At 42.0% G+C, this 18,943-nt stretch overlaps 1 protein-coding gene across 1 annotated transcript in view; it reads left to right on the top strand.

Annotated features, from left to right (window-relative positions):
* Positions 1-15,403, top strand: part of LOC112108748 (uncharacterized oxidoreductase ZK1290.5-like) — a 38,950-nt gene extending 23,547 nt beyond the window's left edge. The window contains exon 4 of the mRNA XM_026655622.1: positions 15,273-15,403. Coding sequence (XP_026511407.1) covers positions 15,273-15,403 — 131 coding nt within the window. The remainder of the gene's footprint in view (positions 1-15,272) is intronic.
* The last annotated feature ends 3,540 nt before the right edge of the window (positions 15,404-18,943 follow it).

Raw genomic sequence — 18,943 nt, 5'->3', positions numbered from 1 at the left:
GAAGCTTCATTTAAAATTAAATTAAAATGCAGAGCCCCCCGGACCGGTGGCCAGGACCCGGACAGTGTGAGTGCCACTGAAAATCAGCTCGCGTGCCGCCTTTGGCACGTGTGCCATAGGTTGCCTACCCCTGGTGTAGAGGGAGGTTGTGGTGTTGCCACCCTAACTTGTGCGCTGCTGCTGATGGCAGCATTGCCTTCAGAGCTGGGCAGCTGGAGAGCAGCAGCTGCTGGCCGGGATCCCAATTCTGAAGACAGAGCCACCCCCAGCAGCAGCGCACAAGTAAGGATGGCATGGTATAGTATTGCCACCCTTACTTCTATGCTGCTGCCTGCTGAGCTGAGCCCTCCAGGGCCGGCTCTGACTTTTTTGCCGCCCCAAGCAAAACGCCCCGCCGTAACAACACCCCCCCCCAGCGCCGCCCCCCCGAACCAAAAACAACCCCCACGAGCGCCGCCCCGCCGAAACAAAAACAAAACAAAAAAAACCCAGCACCGCCCCGCCGAACCAAAACCAACCAAACAAAAAAACCCAGCGCCGCCCCGCCGAAACAAAAACAAACAAACAAAAAAACCCAGCGCCGAACCAAAACCAACCCCCCCGAGCGCCACCCTGCTGAACCAAAAACAACAACAAAAGAAACCCCCGAGTGCTGCCCCGCCGAACAAAAAAAAACCACCCCCGAGCGCCACCCCACCGAAACAAAACAAACAAACAAAAAAAACCCCCGAGCGCTGCCCCGCCATCCCAAGATTGGCCACCCCTTACAAGGTGCTGCCCCAAGTACGTGCCATTCTCTGGCCGCCCAGTTCTGAAGGCAGCAGCGCAGAAATAAGGGTGGCATGGTATGGTATTGCCACCCTTACTTCTGCACTGCTGCTAGCATGGAGCTACCTTCAGAGCTGGGCCAACAGCTGCTGCTCTCCGGCGACCCAGCTCTGAAGGCAGCGCAGAAGTAAGGGGGAGATGGAGAAGGGGTATCTTTTGTAGAACGAGCAGGGTCTTTCAGCTATTGACCAGAAAATTTCTTGAGTGTGCATGTGTACAGACATGTGAGTGCTGGTAGCATGGGCTGTCCCTGATAGCATCAGCAGGACAGCACTTGAAGATGGACATTGTTAAATACTCAGTAATATGGTGTCAGCAGCGGGGACAGCTGCTGTTCCTTTACTGTCTTGATTATAAACTCAGCTTCATAGGTGTGTTTAATACAATGATTGGAAATTAGCCTTTAATAGACTGCAATATGAACAAAAGACCAGTGCATTTTTAAAGAGGAGCAGGACCCTGGAATTTTATTTTTTAAATTCTCATCTTCTCCCCATACTTTATCTCCAAGACAACCTCATAGACTAGCAGAGGTTGTTTAGACCTAGCTGCCCATAGTGGAGGTCAGGGTCTCTGTATCCTTGGAGACAATAATAATGTTTTGCCTAAGTGAGGGTGGAAATCTTTAATACTTACTGGATAACTTGCCTTTTATTTCTGTGTGCATAGATCAGTACAGCCGGCACCTTTCCTTCCTATGTCTGTCAGTTTTCAAAGGTACAGCAACAAGCTGAGTAAACATTTTGTGTAGTGTAGGCAACACAAAATGCAGGTAGTGAGGACAGCGCATCTCTTCTAATCCTATATCTACATTTTTATTGCCAGAGCCTAAAAAACTCTGACCATTCCCAAAAGCTAAACAATTTCTGTCCTAAAAGTGGATGGATGTTGATATGCATGCATACACTCCCATATAATATGTGTGTGTGTGTATCTATATAAAGTGTGTATGTGTGTTCACCTTGCAGCTTTAGTCATTAAAAGCAAGTGACTGACTTTGGTGATAGCACAGGGGCTTTTTCACATTAAGATTAGCATTGCTTTCTTTGCACAGGCAGATAAAGTATATGGTACTCCTTTTTTTGTAACACCAACCCAGACAAACATGATCAGAGATTTTCACATGACCTCCAAAGGTATGTGGTTTGGGAGGATGTCGACTGCACCACACCCTGTTGATCAGATAAGACAACAGGATGGTGATATACAGGAAAAAAAATATAACAACTACATTTTTTTACAGTTAATGATTGGAAATTTGCCTTTAATAAACTGCAATGTGAACAAAATAAGCAACTGACATAATATATATATGGCTTATTGTAGTATGAATCTAGAGTGTGGTTTTATGGTGAATTCTAAATTCAAAAATGAGCCCTCAGACCTCTCTGTTTAATGATTTATTGCAATATCCTGTTTGTGTACACTTTCATGTGAATCCCCTTTCTGACAAATGTTAAATGATTTTTTTTATTGAGCTCACTTACAGTAAACCTACATGAAGGATTATTATAATTTATCATTTGTATTACAGTAGTATCTAGAGGTTCGCACCCAAGATTGGAGCCCCATAGTACTAATCACTGAACAAACACATAGAAAGAGAAAGTCCCTGCTCTGAAGAACTTTATCTAACTAAACAAAACAAACAAAAGTTGGGAGAAAGGAAGTATTATCATCCCCATTTTACAGATGGGGAACTGAAGCACAGAGGGCCAAATCCTCAACTGATGTAACTCAGTATAGTTCCATTGACATCATTTGGGTTACACCAACTTATACCAGCTGAGGTACTGACCCAGAGAGATGAAGTAACTTGCCTAGGTCACCCTAGGAAGTATATGGCAGAGCCAAGAGTTCACCTTGGATCTGAGTCCCAACATAGTACAGTAACTCCTTATACTGTGTGTGTGTGTGTGTGTATGTGTATATATATATAGTCTTTTGTCTGGCGAAAAAAATTTCCCTGGAACCTAACCCCCTCCCCCCATTTACATTAATTCTTATTGGGAAATTGGATTAATTTAACATCGTTTCGCTTGAAGTAGCATTTTTCAGGAACATAACTACAACGTTAAGTGAGGAGTTACTGTACTTTAACCAAAAGATCATCCTTCCTCTCTGTGATGTTGCATTCCATAATGTTTATGGAAATATGCTTGTGAGTGTGAATATGATGTAACTGGAATATGCTTTATGCAAAAGGTCTCTTGTAAGGTCTCATTACAAAGCTTATCTACTGAGTGTTTTCATCCCATTTGTTTGCATGTATTATTTCTATGTCTGGAGTTAGGAGAAGAAGATTTAAACTTGTATTACTAATGTAAACATATTAAGTGGAAGCCATTAAGGGTGCTTCAGAATCAATGACCTGTAAATGGCTCTGTTTACTTGCAAACCTTCCTGGGTACATGCGGGCCAGCCCTGGAAGAATGGAGACTGGGGTCTCACAGGACATGTGAACATGTCACCTGATACTGGAATCCATCTTAAAGCTGGTGCTTTTTCATTTAGAAGGAGGGATGGGGACCCAGAGAGACAAAAGATTCCTGTCTTGTGCCAAAGCTATAAAAGGGGGTGGAACAGAACAAAGGGGGCTGCCAGTCATGAGAAACCCCCAAGTTTCCACCTAAAATGTCTGCTGGAACTAACAAGTATTGTACCGGGGAAAGGATTGGGCCCAGACTAGGAAGGAGTCTAGTTTGTGAAAGAAGCTTATTGAAACATCTCTGAAGGTGAGGTTTTACCTGTAATCAATTTCTTAATGTATTAGGCTTAGACTTGCGTGTTTTTGCTTTATTTTGCTTTGTGACTTACTTTGTTCTGTCTGTTATTACTTGGAACCACTTAAATCCTACTTTTTATGCTCAATAAAATCACTTTTGTTTATTAATTAACCCAGAGTAAGTGATTAATACCTGGGGGAGCAAATAGCTGTGCATATCTCTCTATCAGTGTTATAGAGGGCAGACAATTTATGAGTTTACTCTGTATAACTTTATATAGAGTAAAATGGATTTATTTGGGGTTTGGATCCCATTGGGAACTGGGTGTCTGGGTGCTGAAGATAGGCGACCTGCTGAGCAGTTTTGGGTTAAAATCTGCAGCTTTGGGGGCGTGGACCAGACCTGGGTCTGTGTTGCAGCAGGCTAGTGTGTCTGGCTCAACAAGGCAGGGCTCTGGAGTCCCAAGCTGGCAGGGAAAATGGGCTCAGAGGCAATTCCAGCACGTCAAGTGACAGTCCAAGGGGGTCTCTGTGACCAAACCCGTCACATTCTCAAAGAAGTAACCTTCAGAACAGATGCAGATGTATACCCTGCAAATTTATTGGGAAATAGTTGCAATGAGGCAATCTATAATGGTACTGGTGGGGTGATATGGGGATAATGTTTGGACCCAAAATGCATTGAAATAAAAGACCTAATCAGAACATAGGTTTCCTCCTGTGATTCTCTTAACACTCATTTAGCTGTGGAATCTGTATTATAAATATACATACACACACCCCACCACCAAACAAAGCCCCTCTTTCTTCAGAAGTATTCAGGACTTCAGCTTTGATTGAGGGCTACACTGCAGTGCTGAGGAAGGTTATTATTGCTGGTCAGTATGTGGTGGTCCAAGGAATAGACCATCTTGAAGGAATCTGGGCACTCAAAATTATGCCATGCTTGCCATAGGAAAACAAGACTTAAGAATGCCAGTGGTCAGACAGGCTTGATGATAGACTACTACTACCTCACTCATCTCAGCAGAGGACTTAACCCCTTAATCAAGAGCAATGGTAAACTGCAATCCTAGTCTATGTCTTATGGTATTAGAGCTATAGGTGGTTGCAAATGAGGCAGTTACTATTCACAGTTTAATCACTGATAGGATGCCTGGCCTTTTTTCAATTAACAAGTCATGGCTGGATAATATTTGGCGAGCTGTGTACTTGGTTTTGTAAGAGCCTAGGATGGATCAGGGACAAGTGTGGCTGTCCTTTTTGCATCTGGCCTGATGTGTAGACTCTGCAGATGAACACAAACCCAGGTTAGAAATAGTGTAAGAGTCCTGTTTTTGTACAGCTCACACCCCTAATCCCCTAGATTTCTCCAGTGGCTGGGCAGCCAGTCAGGGTTTGAGGAACACAAGTAAGTACCAGGTGCTGGAGAAGAAACTCTATGACCTTCTGGTGGCTGAGCAGCAGCTGGATGATCTCATCCAGATGTGCACTGTCCAGTTCAAGCTCTTCACCAAATACCCCAAGAATCAGCAATATCCTTGTCTAAGTGGGGCTGGGGAAGCCATATGGAAATGCGATAATATCTGGTAGCTTTAATGTCTGTTTTGTGTAGCCCTGATCTAATATCTGCAAAAGGATTCATTGCTACTTATCAGAGGACAAGCAGAATCATACTGGAAGAGGCTCTACCCCACCTCCCCATAACTTCTACTTTTCCATGAGGATTGGGCGGAACTTGATCAGATGGGAGATGCTCCCACTTCATTGGTGTCAAGGAGAAGTCAGGACATGGGAGTTTCTCCTCAGTTTCTGTTTCTTCAGTGGGGGATCAGGTTAAAAGGGTCTTTCCTTATGATTCACAGGGAGAGGAGTATGCATGGGAAGATGGGTGTAAGACCAAGGAGCTTTATTCCTGGGAAGGTATTTCACTGAGTCTGAGTTGGGGTCCTGGGCATTTCACCTGAGGTGTTCAGGTTGCTTTACAGATTCAGGAAAGCATGTGGAGGGAACATGTCTTTCATGGTGGTGTGTTTATGTCTGTGTTTCTTTCATAGGCTGATCAATGTGTTTGATGGAGAAGGGAATGACAACTACAAGTAGGAGCAGAAGGGAAAGTTGTCTCTATGGGGAGGGTTATTCACCAGAGGCTTCCCCGAAACATCCCCTAGAGTTTTGTGTTGCATGCCACTTCGGACCAAACTCAGAGTGCTTTCTGTGAATAATCCCATTGACTTCAATAGGGCCTTCATGGGAGTAAGGAACACAGAATTTGAGCCTGTGTATCCTTCTTTAATAAAAGCACACTTATTGCAGTTGGTCTCATGTGAAAAGTGAATCCATTTGTGTTTTTATTCTGTGGCATTAGCCAGAGCCAACATAATGGAATGGACACCATTCCACATGGAGTGGACTTCTGACCTTTTCTGACAGGCTAAAGCACATTGGGGACTTGGCACCACAAAAGTAGCATCTAGTTCTGTCACAATATATTGCATAAGTGCTTTCAAAAACATTTTGATCGAACCTTGTACAGTTAATATATCAAAAGGTTTCAGGGGTCTGATAAAAACCTATAGCAGTGTTTAAAAAAGATAAGGCGCTCTATTGTACTAAAACAATGCTATAGTGCCAAAACAGCGTATTTATAGATTATTGTGGTAAGATTAACAGTGCCCATCTTACTCTGTAGAGTTTTGATCTTGTAAGAAGTTTTTCCTCAAACGGTTTTCTGTTAAGTAAAGGAAAACACTATCAGCTTTTTAGGCTGTCTGGAAAAGTGTGTTAAGCTTAATATACTGATACATTATGTAGCCAGTCTGTTAGCTTGATGTATTGTCTCATGGCAGATGGGACAAATATAGTCTAGCAAGATTACTCACACATTTGCTTGGGATAAGGAATTTTTTTTCCCGATGGGTGAGTAAAGTATTCATTAGCATTAGTTTTTTCATTATCATCAGTCATCATTATGAAGGGCAGTATGTTTTGTAACTGCTCTTGTAACATTTCATGACCATTTTGCAAGGCGGGATAAATATTTTCATTTCTCCATTGTACATTTATTAGTCACTTTTTAATATGTGTACAAGAGGCATTATTGTTACATTTTCCGTTAGGCCATTGAAGCCATGTTGCCAAGGAAGGGGGAACAACTCAGGTGAGCCCAGAACCAGTGGGGAGTCACAGAGCTTCTATGCAGATGAGCCAGGGTCCCTGGCAGATTCCCAAAATCTGCTTAACCTGTGGGCTAGTCCTTCCCCTACTGGAGTATAAATTCTGTGGCTTCGTCAACACAATGTAAAGGTTTGTGTTTAGATTGTGCTATATAACTAGACCTATGTAGCACTTTCTAAAACTCTACTCAGAACAAAGCAATTGTACTTTAGCACATGCTAAACTAGTAAAGCTGAAGGCTACAGGGAAACCTAGGTTTTAACTCCAACTACTAACATGGTGCTAAGTGTCTAAATTGGTTTCAAGTGGGATTTTCAATCAAGTTAAGGTGGTAACTAGGCTGAAAAAAGCACCTTTTCCACAGTCTAAACAAGTCCTGAGAGTATATCATTAGTCCCAGTGCAGATATTTTCATGTAGGAACATGATTTACCGACATTTTTTACTTAGTTTTTTCCTTGATCCTTAATCACATAAAACTCCCTTTGAAATCAGTGGGCATTTTGCCTGAGTAAAGACCATAGGATTTGGCCCCATAATATAAAAAGCTTCTTTTCCTTTGTAATTCATTGTTTTTGTAGAGCAGCCCTTTGGAAACTTGCAGCTGCAATCTGTGTCCTTGACAATATTTCCCCCTCTCCATTGCATGCACACATTGCTCTTTTACTGTAGATGTTGTTCGTGAATGCTGAACTGCTGACATTGATTCTGTTTTATGGAGAAGGAAGCATGTGTTTATTTTAAACAATATAAAGCGTTACCATGCATTTTTAAATGGGTTGAGATTAAACATAGATACATAATGTTTGAACCTTAATGATATATAATTCTTGGAAAATACATTTATTTGAAGTGGGATTGTGTTTGTTTTTTTAATATGGCCTCAGTTCTCAGCTACATTTATCGAAGGCCTGGTCAACACTAGAACTACATCACTCAGGGGTGTGAAAAAGTCCACAATACTGACCGATGTGGTTAAGCGGACTTAAGTTCCTGTATAGATGTGCTAGGTCGACCGAAGAATATTTCCGTCAACCTAGTTACCACCACTTGGGGACCTGGATTGCTTGACCAATGGGAGAATCCCTCCCATTGGCATGGGCAGTGTCTACACTGAAGCTCTACAGTGGTGCTGCAGCAGCGGGGCAGCTGTGCTGTTGTAGTGTGTAAGTGTAGACAAGTCCTAAGCCACCTTTCTGTCTCCACTAGCAAAGAACAGAGGGGTAGCCGTGTTAGTCTGAATCCGTAAAAAGCAACAGAGGGTCCTGTGGCACCTTTAAGACTAACAGAAGTATTGGAGCATAAGCTTTCGTGGGTGAATGCCCACTTCATCAGACGCGTCATTCACCCACGAAAGCTGATGCTCCAATACTTCTGTTAGTCTTAAAGGTGCCACAGGACCCTATGTTGCTTTTCACTAGCAAGGAGTGGCTGGAACCGAATGTACTCTGGCTCTGCCCATTCCCCTACTCCCCTTCCCCATACTCTACTATGACTTTTCCATTATGCCAGCATAGGGACAGGTGCTATAGAGCCAGCAAAATTATCTGGGTATTCCCCTATGCCAACAGAATCCCCAGCTCCACCTTTAGGACACGCCTGAGCAGTGCATAGCAGCTGGAAGTAAGGCCTATGATCTGGCTCTGAACATTTTGAGGAACTGAAAGAATTAATAATTGTCAAACACCTTAGTTTCTCACTAGTTTCTTTTGTCTTTCTTGTATTGAGGTGGTACCTTCCCACCTCTTCTGGCTACACATAGCCCCAACCAGTGGTCTCTCAGACCATGGATTGACCACCCCTTGATTTTCGATCCATCATTTCCCACCTGATCCTTCATGATTAGGACCTGATCCTGCAAAGACTTAAGTATGTGAGTAACTTTATATAAGAAATTGCATATGTCTTTGCAGGATTTGAGCGATTGATGGGTTGGTATAACTGCTGTCTTCTCTGAGCCAGATTCCCGTGCTGATTGCCTACTCAAGCTAGTCAAAACTTGGAATTTCCATTCCATGGGAAATTCCAATATTTTGAAATTTGTTTTCATTTGGAATCAGAACAAAAAGTCACAATTTAGAAATTAACCACTAAGCACAAATTCTGAAATATTTTGTTTCAGAAACATTGAAATGCCTTTTTGAAATGTTTAATTTTTATAGTAGAACTTTGTTTTGATATCAGATTGTTTCTTTTCACCTCATTGTTTTGATTTTTGTTATGATTTACCGTATAATAATGTCAATGTTTTGACTTTCATTATATATATAAAACATAAAAGTTAAAACAAAACTTTCTGAATATATTGAAACAACACATTTTGCTCTTATTGAAATGAAGCATTTCAATAATTTCCTGTCAACAATTTTCATGAAAGTGATATGTTCCACCAAACTTTTTTATTTAATCAGAGGTTTCCATCAGAAAAGTTTTGACCAGCTCTGTTGCCTACCTTGAGATGTTTCACTGGAAGGGTTAAATTCTGTTAAATTCTGTAAATAAATATACTTGTGCAACCCTGTTGACTTCAGTGGGGCTAGTGAAGTGTAACTAAGGGCAAAGCTTAATCAAACTGAGGAGTCTTGACGAGATCTAGGAAAATCTCTCTAGCAGTGAAGTTGAAGAGACTGGAACAACCTTCCAAGGGAAGTTGTAAAATTTTTATCGCTTGAGATATTTTAAATTGGAGTGGACCAAACACTTGAAAATATACACCAGTGAAAAATCCTGGGAGTTTGTTCTGGGCATGAACTAGAGGATCTCACAAGTCTTTTTCATATTTGACTTTTATGGTACTATGTTTTGTTGTACTATAGCTTCAAATAAAGGCTTTCATTTGCAAAAGAGAAACCACAAAATAAAGGTTTTTAAATCCTTCACAGACAACAATAGTGTATAATATTTTGGTGTCCCCTTTGTGTTTAAACTGCAAATGTTCTTCAGACTTCTTTGGCATAATGATTTATTGGTATTGGTGCTTCAGGATTGTTTGTCCCCAGAGGTCTAAAGCTAGGGATTGACCCCTTCTGGCAGATTAAATACAAATTATGCAAACTGCTGTGGTGTGGGTCATAACCTAATTAATGTTACACATCTTGAGCAGATGATCATTTCTCTAAATGAGAGCTATCTAGCAGTCTAGCTGAAAACAAAAACCATATTAGAAAAAATAAAGTATACGGTTTTACTGCTTTACAGAGTATCCACTTGTCCTGCTTGAATATGTAAAAGCTACATAATTGCAGAGTTTGTGTATGGTTAAAGAAGTATTTCCACTACATAGCCCATTTTACAGGGGTTTACAGGGATATACAAAATTTCAGCATAGTAGTATGTAACTGGATTTGCTTTAACAAAATTAAGTAATGGATATACTAATTCCGGATACTTTATTGTAGTCATGTAACTCAAAATCAGTCAGACTTTTAGTCTGCTAGTGGATTATGATTTTTTGGTATTTAAAATGTACAATTTGTGTGTGTGTGTGTGTGTGTGTGTGTGTGTGTGTAAAATGAGATAGCTACATAGCAGAATTTCCTCACACATTTCCATTAACTTTATTTTAAATTCTAAATCAAGGTAAATTCTTCCTTGAATGTATCCCTGAATCCCATTAGTATTAATGAGAGCTATATATGTGCACTGAGTGGCAAGTATACCTCTTTGGGGGTCAATTCCATGGCTGTTCCACATGCACAACTCCCACTGAAGTCAAGACAATGGCAGCTCCAACATGGAGTGGCTGTAAAATCAGGCCATTAGTCAGTAATTACCTTAATTTCAGTTGTGTGAAATTGCCTGATGAAGTATTTTCTGGAGAGACCAGAATAGCTTTTGTTTTCTTTTCTTTCTTCTTTTGAAATGAAGATAGCGCTCAGAAGAGATGCTGGCTTAACAGAAGTAGTGATTGGAGTCCTTTGTTTATTCACAGGGCAGGCCCATCCAGGGTAATGGCAGTGCGAGCCCAGCAATGTGCCTGACTCCGAGGTTGGTTATTTAGTGTGTGCATAGTTGTCTAGCCAAGCGATGGCATCTTCAGTGGTATGATGCAGTTCTTCTAGGCCACCGCTGAACCTAGTCAGCAGGCTTTCATCGACAATGTGCGTCATTGTCTGTGTTGCGCCACAGATGCACAAAGGGCTGTCAAGAAGGCCCGAGCGGTACTGGCTGGCTGCACAGAGACCTTGCTCGCTCCAGAATCTGTTCAACGGGGACCATTGACGACGGGGCAGGTCAAAACCAGGCGGGCAAATTGTAGGGTCGGCGATGAGGGACTGGTTGGGGATTATAGCAGATATTCATTCCTCTCGCCAGAGTGTTTCCGCCCTAACATCCTGGTGTGGCGGATGAGAACATAATGGGCAACATGATGGCAAACGTGCAGCTAGTGGTTTAAACAGGTCATAGTGCAGCGGCAGGCTTGAGTTGGCGCATACTTTCTCCAGTAACTTGCCAGTGGCAACCTCTCGTCTGATATGAGGAGGAGTAATATTGCTCAGAACTGGAAGCCATGGGAGTGCAGTCGGACACAGGGTGCCAGAGATGATATGCATGGCGGCATGTAACTGTGTATCCACCAGTTTGGTGTGTGACAATCGACTCCAAACTGGTGCACAATACTCCGCCACCGAATACGAGGTGGCAAGAGCTGACATCCGCAAAGTTGGAGCACGAACATCCCATGACGAACCTGCCAGTTTGCTAAGAAGATTATTGCGCGTCTTAAGTTTAGCTGCTGTCTTCTTCAGGTGGGCATGGTAACTCAGTGTGCATGCTAAGGTCACACCTTGATAGGCCGGTTCTACTTCATGCTTCATCTTCTGACCATTCAGATAAACATTCAGTTCTCGGGTTGTGCTGGCACAATGAAGAGGGAACAAACTGGAGACTGTTTTTATGATGCTTGGCTGAAGGTGCCAAGTCTTACAGTAGTCAGCTAACTTTGTCATGTCTCGGTTTAAGGTGACATCAAGCTCGTGAAATGTCCGGGCCTGGGTACCTGCAACAGATGCCATCTGCGTAAATGAACTTTCATGACTCCATTGTTGGTAGGCAGGGCCGGCTCTAGGATTTTTGCCGCCCAAAGCAAAAATAATTTTGGCCGCCCCACCCCCCCACGTTTTTTAATTACCCCCACCCCCGGCCCCGCCTCAACTCCGCCCCTTCCCCAAATCCCCAGCCCTGCCTCCTCCCCCCCAGGCTCTCAAGCCTAGGAGGGAGAGCAGTGGCGCGCGAAACAACTGTTTCGTGCGCCGCGGCCGCTCGTGATCTCCCCCTCTCTCCCAGGTTTGAGAGCCTGGGAGGGAGGGGGAGACTCCGAGTGGCCACGGCACGGGCGCCGCTTCTCCCCCTCCCTCCCAGGCTCTCAAGTCTGGGAGGGAGGGGGAGTAGCGGCACGCGAGCGGCAGCGGAGGTGAGCTAGGGTGGCCGGGGCACATTTTTAGGGGCGGCATTCTGGCGCCGGCCATGCCGCCCCTAAAAATGTGCCGCCCCAAGCACCAGCTTGTTTTGCTGGTGCCTAGAGCCGGCCCTGTTGGTAGGCCATTGATGTAAAAGTTGAACAGGGTTGGAGAAAGCACAGAGCCTTGGGGTAATCCATTGCTCTATTGTCTCCAAGCACTCGTCTTCTCCCCCATATGGACTCTGAACTGCCTATCACAGAGGAACAGTTCAGCGACGCCTGTGACTCAAGGTAGCAGGACCCGTGATGAGCAGGCAATGGATCAGTGTCCTCGTCACGCCACCCACCAGTACCTGACAGCAGTCAGGGAAGCTAATGATCCAACCAGCGAGTCGAATTCTGCAAGCACTAGCTCAACAAATCCAGGCACTATCGTCACCGACAACCCCAATGTGCAGCCTGGTGACTTCTGGGTCATTGGTCTAGCTCTATGCGTGTTACAACTTAATGTGGAGGGTTTGTCGGCTGCCAAGCATGATTTACTTGGAATTCTTGCTCATCGACATACTATCGACGTCATTTGCTTGCAAGAGACACACATGGCAACTGCCGAAGCTGGGCATTACAGTATTGACAGCTTCGACCTGTTGTGCCGTGTGGCACACCCGAAGCACGGCCAAGCCACATACATTCAGTCTGATATTGCAGATGCCATTCAGCTGATGTCTACTGAATTCTGTGACACCATCCAGGTTGGCGGTTGCTGGCTGGCGAATGTTTACAAGCCTCCAAGCGTCAGCTGGAACCAAAATTTTCTACCGAGCTTGCCACACCCAGCTGTCTATGTCGGTGATTTCAACAGCCTTCACACAGACTTGGAGGTGAAAGGAAAACTCTCTTCACACATTCAGCCCTTGGTCTCTCCAACTACCAGTGAAGAAGCTAGTTGTGGTGATGTGTTTTGTTATATAAATCCCAGTCTACAAAGAACTGGATGCAGTTAACTTCAGATACCCCATTAAAGAGCTGACAGATAGTAATGACTTTTAGTCATTACTGACCTAGCCCTAAAGGGTTAAAGAAGTTCGTTTAATAAATTCCAAATTCACACAAATGTGAAAAGAGAAATGCAAACATTAGAAGAACTGGAAGGCTCAGGAGATTGGTAAAAGGTTCATAGAAACTTAAGCTCTAAGGTTGCCAGCTCTAATCCACTCAGGTCAGTAACGAGTGAAAATGTTAACATCTGATGGCTAATCAGCAGGGTGGATAAAAATCAATGATTTTTTTTTTAAATTTAAAAAATCAGATTTTTTTTTATTTAAATCGAATTTTTTTGATAAAATGCTTTTTGAGGAAAAAACTTATCTAAAGATAGTTTTAATTAAGATACATTATAGCTCAAAGAGATCTCATCATGGAATAGGGATTATAAATTCTAATTCTATAGTATGAGACAATATATTCATGTAATGTTTAAGAAAAGTTTTATAAATGAGTTCCAATAGTTCATGGATTAGGGACCCAATTTTATAGGGTTCCAGGAACTTCTGTATAAATTATGTAGGTTAATCTTTCTATTTACCCAATGGGCCTCAGTGCTCAGTCTAGAAGATATCATCAGAGATGCGTAGTTTTGCAGTTCTCAAACTGTGGATTTGTGTCTTCAGAGATAACATGCTTGTCAACAGCAAAAATGTTATTTATTTAATTAATTAATATATAGAGGTGAGACATAGTTAAATAAAACAATTTAAATGTCTGTCTGGTGATGTTCTCCTCCTAATACAGCAGGGAAAGAAAATCCTCCAAATATTAATGATTAACCTGTTGACTTGGAGATAGTTTACCTCCCAATGACTTCATAAATATCTGCTTCAATTACCTTTGGTAAATGAAATAACCAAACAATCATTCATTTTCTGATCTAGCTGTAAAACGAATCTGAAATGTTTTCAAAATAAATCACTTTAAAAATGTGTAGTGTGTACCTTCTAAAAATGAAACCTACATCTATCTCTGAGTTGTGAAGAATACGTATTAAGGTTATAACAACCAACAAGAATGCACTTTTGTGTAGAAATCCATGATTAAATCGAGTCTTCCTGACTAGTGATTTAAAGTATGATTTAAAGCATGCTTTAAATCAATTTGATTTAAATCAAATCCACCCTGCTAATTAGTGACCTGTTTGAAAGGCGTCTGGTGGTTTTAGCCCAGTCTACATCACAAAAACTATGACCGCAATTGACATCCTTTATTAACAGTCTCAGCAGAGACACCACAGATTGACCCCCCCACCCTCCCTCACCCCACCCCCAGGACTGGTCAGGCCCCTGCAGGACTGGTCAGGGTTGTTGCAGGGTAGTGTTGGGAAGTGTGCCATGCCATTTCCATGGGCAAAAGAGGATATTTGACTCCCCAGGGTTGTCAGTCAGCACTGAATTTGCGCACACGTTTTAAATTCTCGTTTTAAATTCTGTTAATATATTTAAAATGTACACTAACAGAAGCCAAGAAATCCAGTGTTAATGCCGGCACTCTACTCAATCCTTTGAGTTTCCTGACATTTTCATACATTTCATTTTTAAGTGTAGTTTTTTATACTGAATTGTATATAAATGTTTGTTATAGTATCAACCTACCTTAAATATAAGTAGTGGACAGTTCGTTTAGACTGTGTGTCCTTGTGTTTTATTACTCATTCCCTATTAGTCTTCTACAAATGTTCTGCTTTTCTTTAGTTTTGGCAAGCTGCTAAGAACACCATTTCCTTCCTTTCATTCTGGTGAAGTCCAATTGTTGTTTGCTTATACTACATTAGTCTTTCCCAGAATTTAGCCTGGAGTTTTTATACACTGGGGAGCCTCCTGTGTGTTTAGATTATAAAACACTTTTGTAATAGAACTCTGATAGTACCATGCTTTCAGATAATGCTGTCAAACTGGATTTCAATATTGGTTTGTCTGTCACTCTCTGCAGTATTCTGTTATTGAGATGTTAGTGTATAATCATTTTGTCCCCTCAGAAGCTACATTTTTAAGTTGTTCCCCACCTCCCCAAACTTAGACTTTGTAGAGCACTTTTTCTGCTTCTATAGTACTGTACAATGCCTTACTTTATTTCCTTTTTCTTTTGTTAGGTATATGTCGGTCTATTGGTGTAAGCAATTTTCTCATTAATCATTTGGAGCAACTAAAGGAAGATTGTAAGATCACCCCACATGTTAATCAGGTGAGTGTGTATGCAGTACATTTAAGACATCTGTTTTAGAGTAACCCCCTTCACCCAAAAAACATGATTTCTCCAGTCCCTTTCAACAAATCCAAATGTCAAAATTAGTCTTAGACCAGAAAAAAACAAAACAAACAAAAAAGAAAAAAACACAACTTTAAAATAATTTCCCCACTTGGTCAGTTGTCTTCTTACCAGATCTGTTTGTGACTGATGTTGTGGCCAATGGCTCAATTTTAAATGCTAACAGTTTGCAAATAAACAACCTTCAACTAGATACTGGGTATCAAATCACCATCATAGCAACAAGCTACTTGAGGATGTATTGCCAAATTTAAGTACTGCATTTTAAAAAGTAGAGACCTAACTCCCTTAGGCAACACTGAAAATCCTCACGACAGTGTATAGTTGTCACATTTTAAAGATTCTTTTGGTTTGAAACTCTTTACTCTTTCTACTGATATTCCCAAGTATGGACTAGATTCTGCTATCCTTCCTCATGTTGTGCAAGACTTTATTCCATATGTACTCACATTCATTTCAATGGACTACACAGCTGAATAAGAGCGGCAGAATTTAGTCCTTAACGACTAAGAAATATGTAAAACCAGTTGTGGTGGGGCGGCTGCTCCACACAGGTAGAATAGAGTTGAGAGGGGGCAAAGCCTTTCTGCATATTGCAGTCTGAGATATACATGGGGAATGGACTCTCTGGATCCGTAGGGACAGGAGTTGTCTATGAAGCTCTAGTATCCCCTCCTCATGACAGAATGGCTTATACAAAAACCATGCTGGCTTTGGGTTCCCTTGTGATTAACTAATAGCAACGGTGGAGGATTTCATTCAGCTGCAAGCTCCTTTATTAAATCCCTGCCAGGTTTTCACACACAAATCCAAGGGCTCAGTAAAGAGCAGTGCCAGAGAACAGCGGGACTTGCTCCATCAACATATGATTGGTAGTCTGAGAAAGATCTAGGACTAGAATAGCATGGGTGTTGCAGGTCAGGAAATAGGAGTTGTTAGTAGAGGAGAAGCTTGCACGGTGGTCACTCTCCCTGTGCCTCCTCTAGCCAAAGCTTATTTGTCCCTCACTTTCAGTAGCATCAAAAAATCATCCATAAATGTTTGAAAAGAAAAAAATGCTTAGGGCTGAATTTTAAAAAAAATTGTAAAGAAGTTACCTGTTCTAGCCAGTCATGCAGCTGAATATCACGAGTTCCCAGAACTCAGCTCATGACGTCTGGGATTCCCTAATCAATGTATGACACAGTCTCCAGAAAAGGCAACATTAGCTCTGCATCTAGTTCATCAAGTTGGTGGGTGACATATCAGCATGCCATACTTGTTCTAAATATTTGTGAAATAACCTTGAACTGTGTAACTCTGAAGCCTTGAAAGACTAAGGGATTTATTCTGCTTGCAGTTATATTGATGTAAATGTGGAATACGTCATCTGAAGCCAATAGCTATTCCAGATTTACTCTGGTGTAACTGGGAGTAGAATTTGGTCCTGAGTTAGAAAATTAGTCACCTTTTTATTTAATTTCTTGTAACATATTATATTGATGACACCTACCCAATAGGAATCTAACTTAAATATCCAATTCCTACTTTCATTTACTTTTACTACAGTATTATTAATTAAATAATGCATCCTTAGAATACTGCATCTGAAGGTTTTATCATTTCACCGACTAGGAGTACTTTTTGTGAGACACTGCACTAGAGTTAATATGTGTTTAATAACTAGTATAAAATTATTCCTACCCCTCAAGTGAGCACTTGTTGCCTCTCTAAATATTTTGTTTTAGTGTAGTGCTGTCTGATAAGTAACAAACATGGTAGATTTGCTGTGGATTGTGTTAAACGGTATTTTGCAAGGAACTGCTGGCTCATTCTTTTTCTTGTCACAATTCTGTGTAATAAACAATGGAAATATTTTTCTAATCTGTTCAGGTGTAAACCAGCGAATAAAACAGTGACCTAAACAATGGACATATAAATATAAACATTAAATACAAAGGCCACTCAAAGGTTAAGAAACATCAAAGGTTGAAGAAATGGATGTGTCTGTTGTTTGAACCTTGTCCAGAGTCCGCACAGTAATTTAGATCACAGCATTTTTAGGCTGAGTCAGCCCAGCCTTCAAGGGGCAGGGTTTTTCTTACCGTGTATTGAACAAATGCCAGCCTATTGTTGTCTGAAAAGACAACATGTACTAAAGATGAGAAACAGGAAATGTTCATTTGTCCTTCTTATGGCGGAAGAATTTTTCCCAATTCCACATGTTGATGTAATTGTTCTAAACAATATTTTTCCTCAAAATACGCAACAGCTAGATCATTGGAACAACAGTGACGGCTGTTTGATTTGAATTCATGTCACCTGATTATATAGTGGCGATGTAAGGGAAAACTACACTCAATTTGATCTGAACGTACAGGGATGTGTTTTTAGTTTGGTTTTTTTACAATTCATTAGTTGTGAAATGTTTTTCAAAATAACATTTGTTATTGAATCATAGGACTGGAAGGGACCTCGAGAGGTCATCTAGTTCAGTCCCCTGTACTCATGGCAGGACTAAGTATTATCTAGACCAATGTTTCCCGAGGTTGGGATGCCGCTTGTGTAGGGAAAGCCCCTGGCGGGCCGGGCCGGTTTGTTTACCTGCCCCGTCCATAGGTTCGGCCGATCGCGGCTCCCACTGGTCGCGGTTCGCTGCTCCAGGCCAATGGGGGCTGCGGGAAGCAGCAGCCAGTACATCCCTTGGCCTGCGCCGCTTCCCGCAGCCCCCATTGGCCTGGAGCAGCGAACCACGGCCAGTGGGAGCCATGATCAGCTGAACCTGTGGACGTGGCAGGTAAACAAACCGGCCCTGCCCGCCAGGGGCTTTCCCTACACAAGCGGCGTCCCAACTTTGGGAAACAATGATCTAGACCATCCCTGACATGTATTTGTTTAACCCTGCTCTTAAAAATCTCCAACAATGGAGATTCCATAACCTCCCATGGCAATTTATTCCAGTGCTTAACCACCCTGACAGTTAGGAAGTTTTTCCTAATGTCCAACCTAAACCTCCCATGCTGCAATTTAAGCCCATTGCTTCTTGTCCTATCCTCAGACGTTAAGGACAACAATTTTTCTCCCTCCTTCTTGTAACAACCTTTTTATGTATTTGAAAAATACAGTCTTCCCTTCTCCAGACTAAACAAACCCATTTTTTTAAATCTTCCCTCATAGGTCATGATTTCTAGACCTTTAATCATTTTTGTTGCTTTTCTCCAAAATTGTCCACATCTTTCCTGAAATGTGGCACTCTGAACTGGACACAATACTCCATTTGAAGCCTAATCAGCACAGAGTAGAGCAGAAGAATTACATTTTCTTCTTCAAGTGCTTGCTCATATCAGTTCCAATTAGGTGTGCGCGTGGCCCCGACAGCATTGGTACACCATGCTATTGGAGATCTCGGTGGTCACCCCGATTCTGCTGCCTCTCTTTCCGGACCTGATCACGCAGGATCAGGGCTGGCTCTAGCTTTTTTGCTGCCCCAAGCAGCAAAAAAAAGCGCCGCCCCCC

Source organism: Terrapene carolina, unplaced genomic scaffold (genome assembly GCF_002925995.2).
Source record: "Terrapene carolina triunguis isolate 2854851 unplaced genomic scaffold, T_m_triunguis-2.0 Scaffold210, whole genome shotgun sequence".
Classification (NCBI taxonomy): Eukaryota; Metazoa; Chordata; order Testudines; family Emydidae; genus Terrapene; species Terrapene triunguis.
The sequence above is the reverse complement of the archived record's forward strand: the minus strand, read 5'-3'. Positions and strand labels throughout refer to the sequence as shown.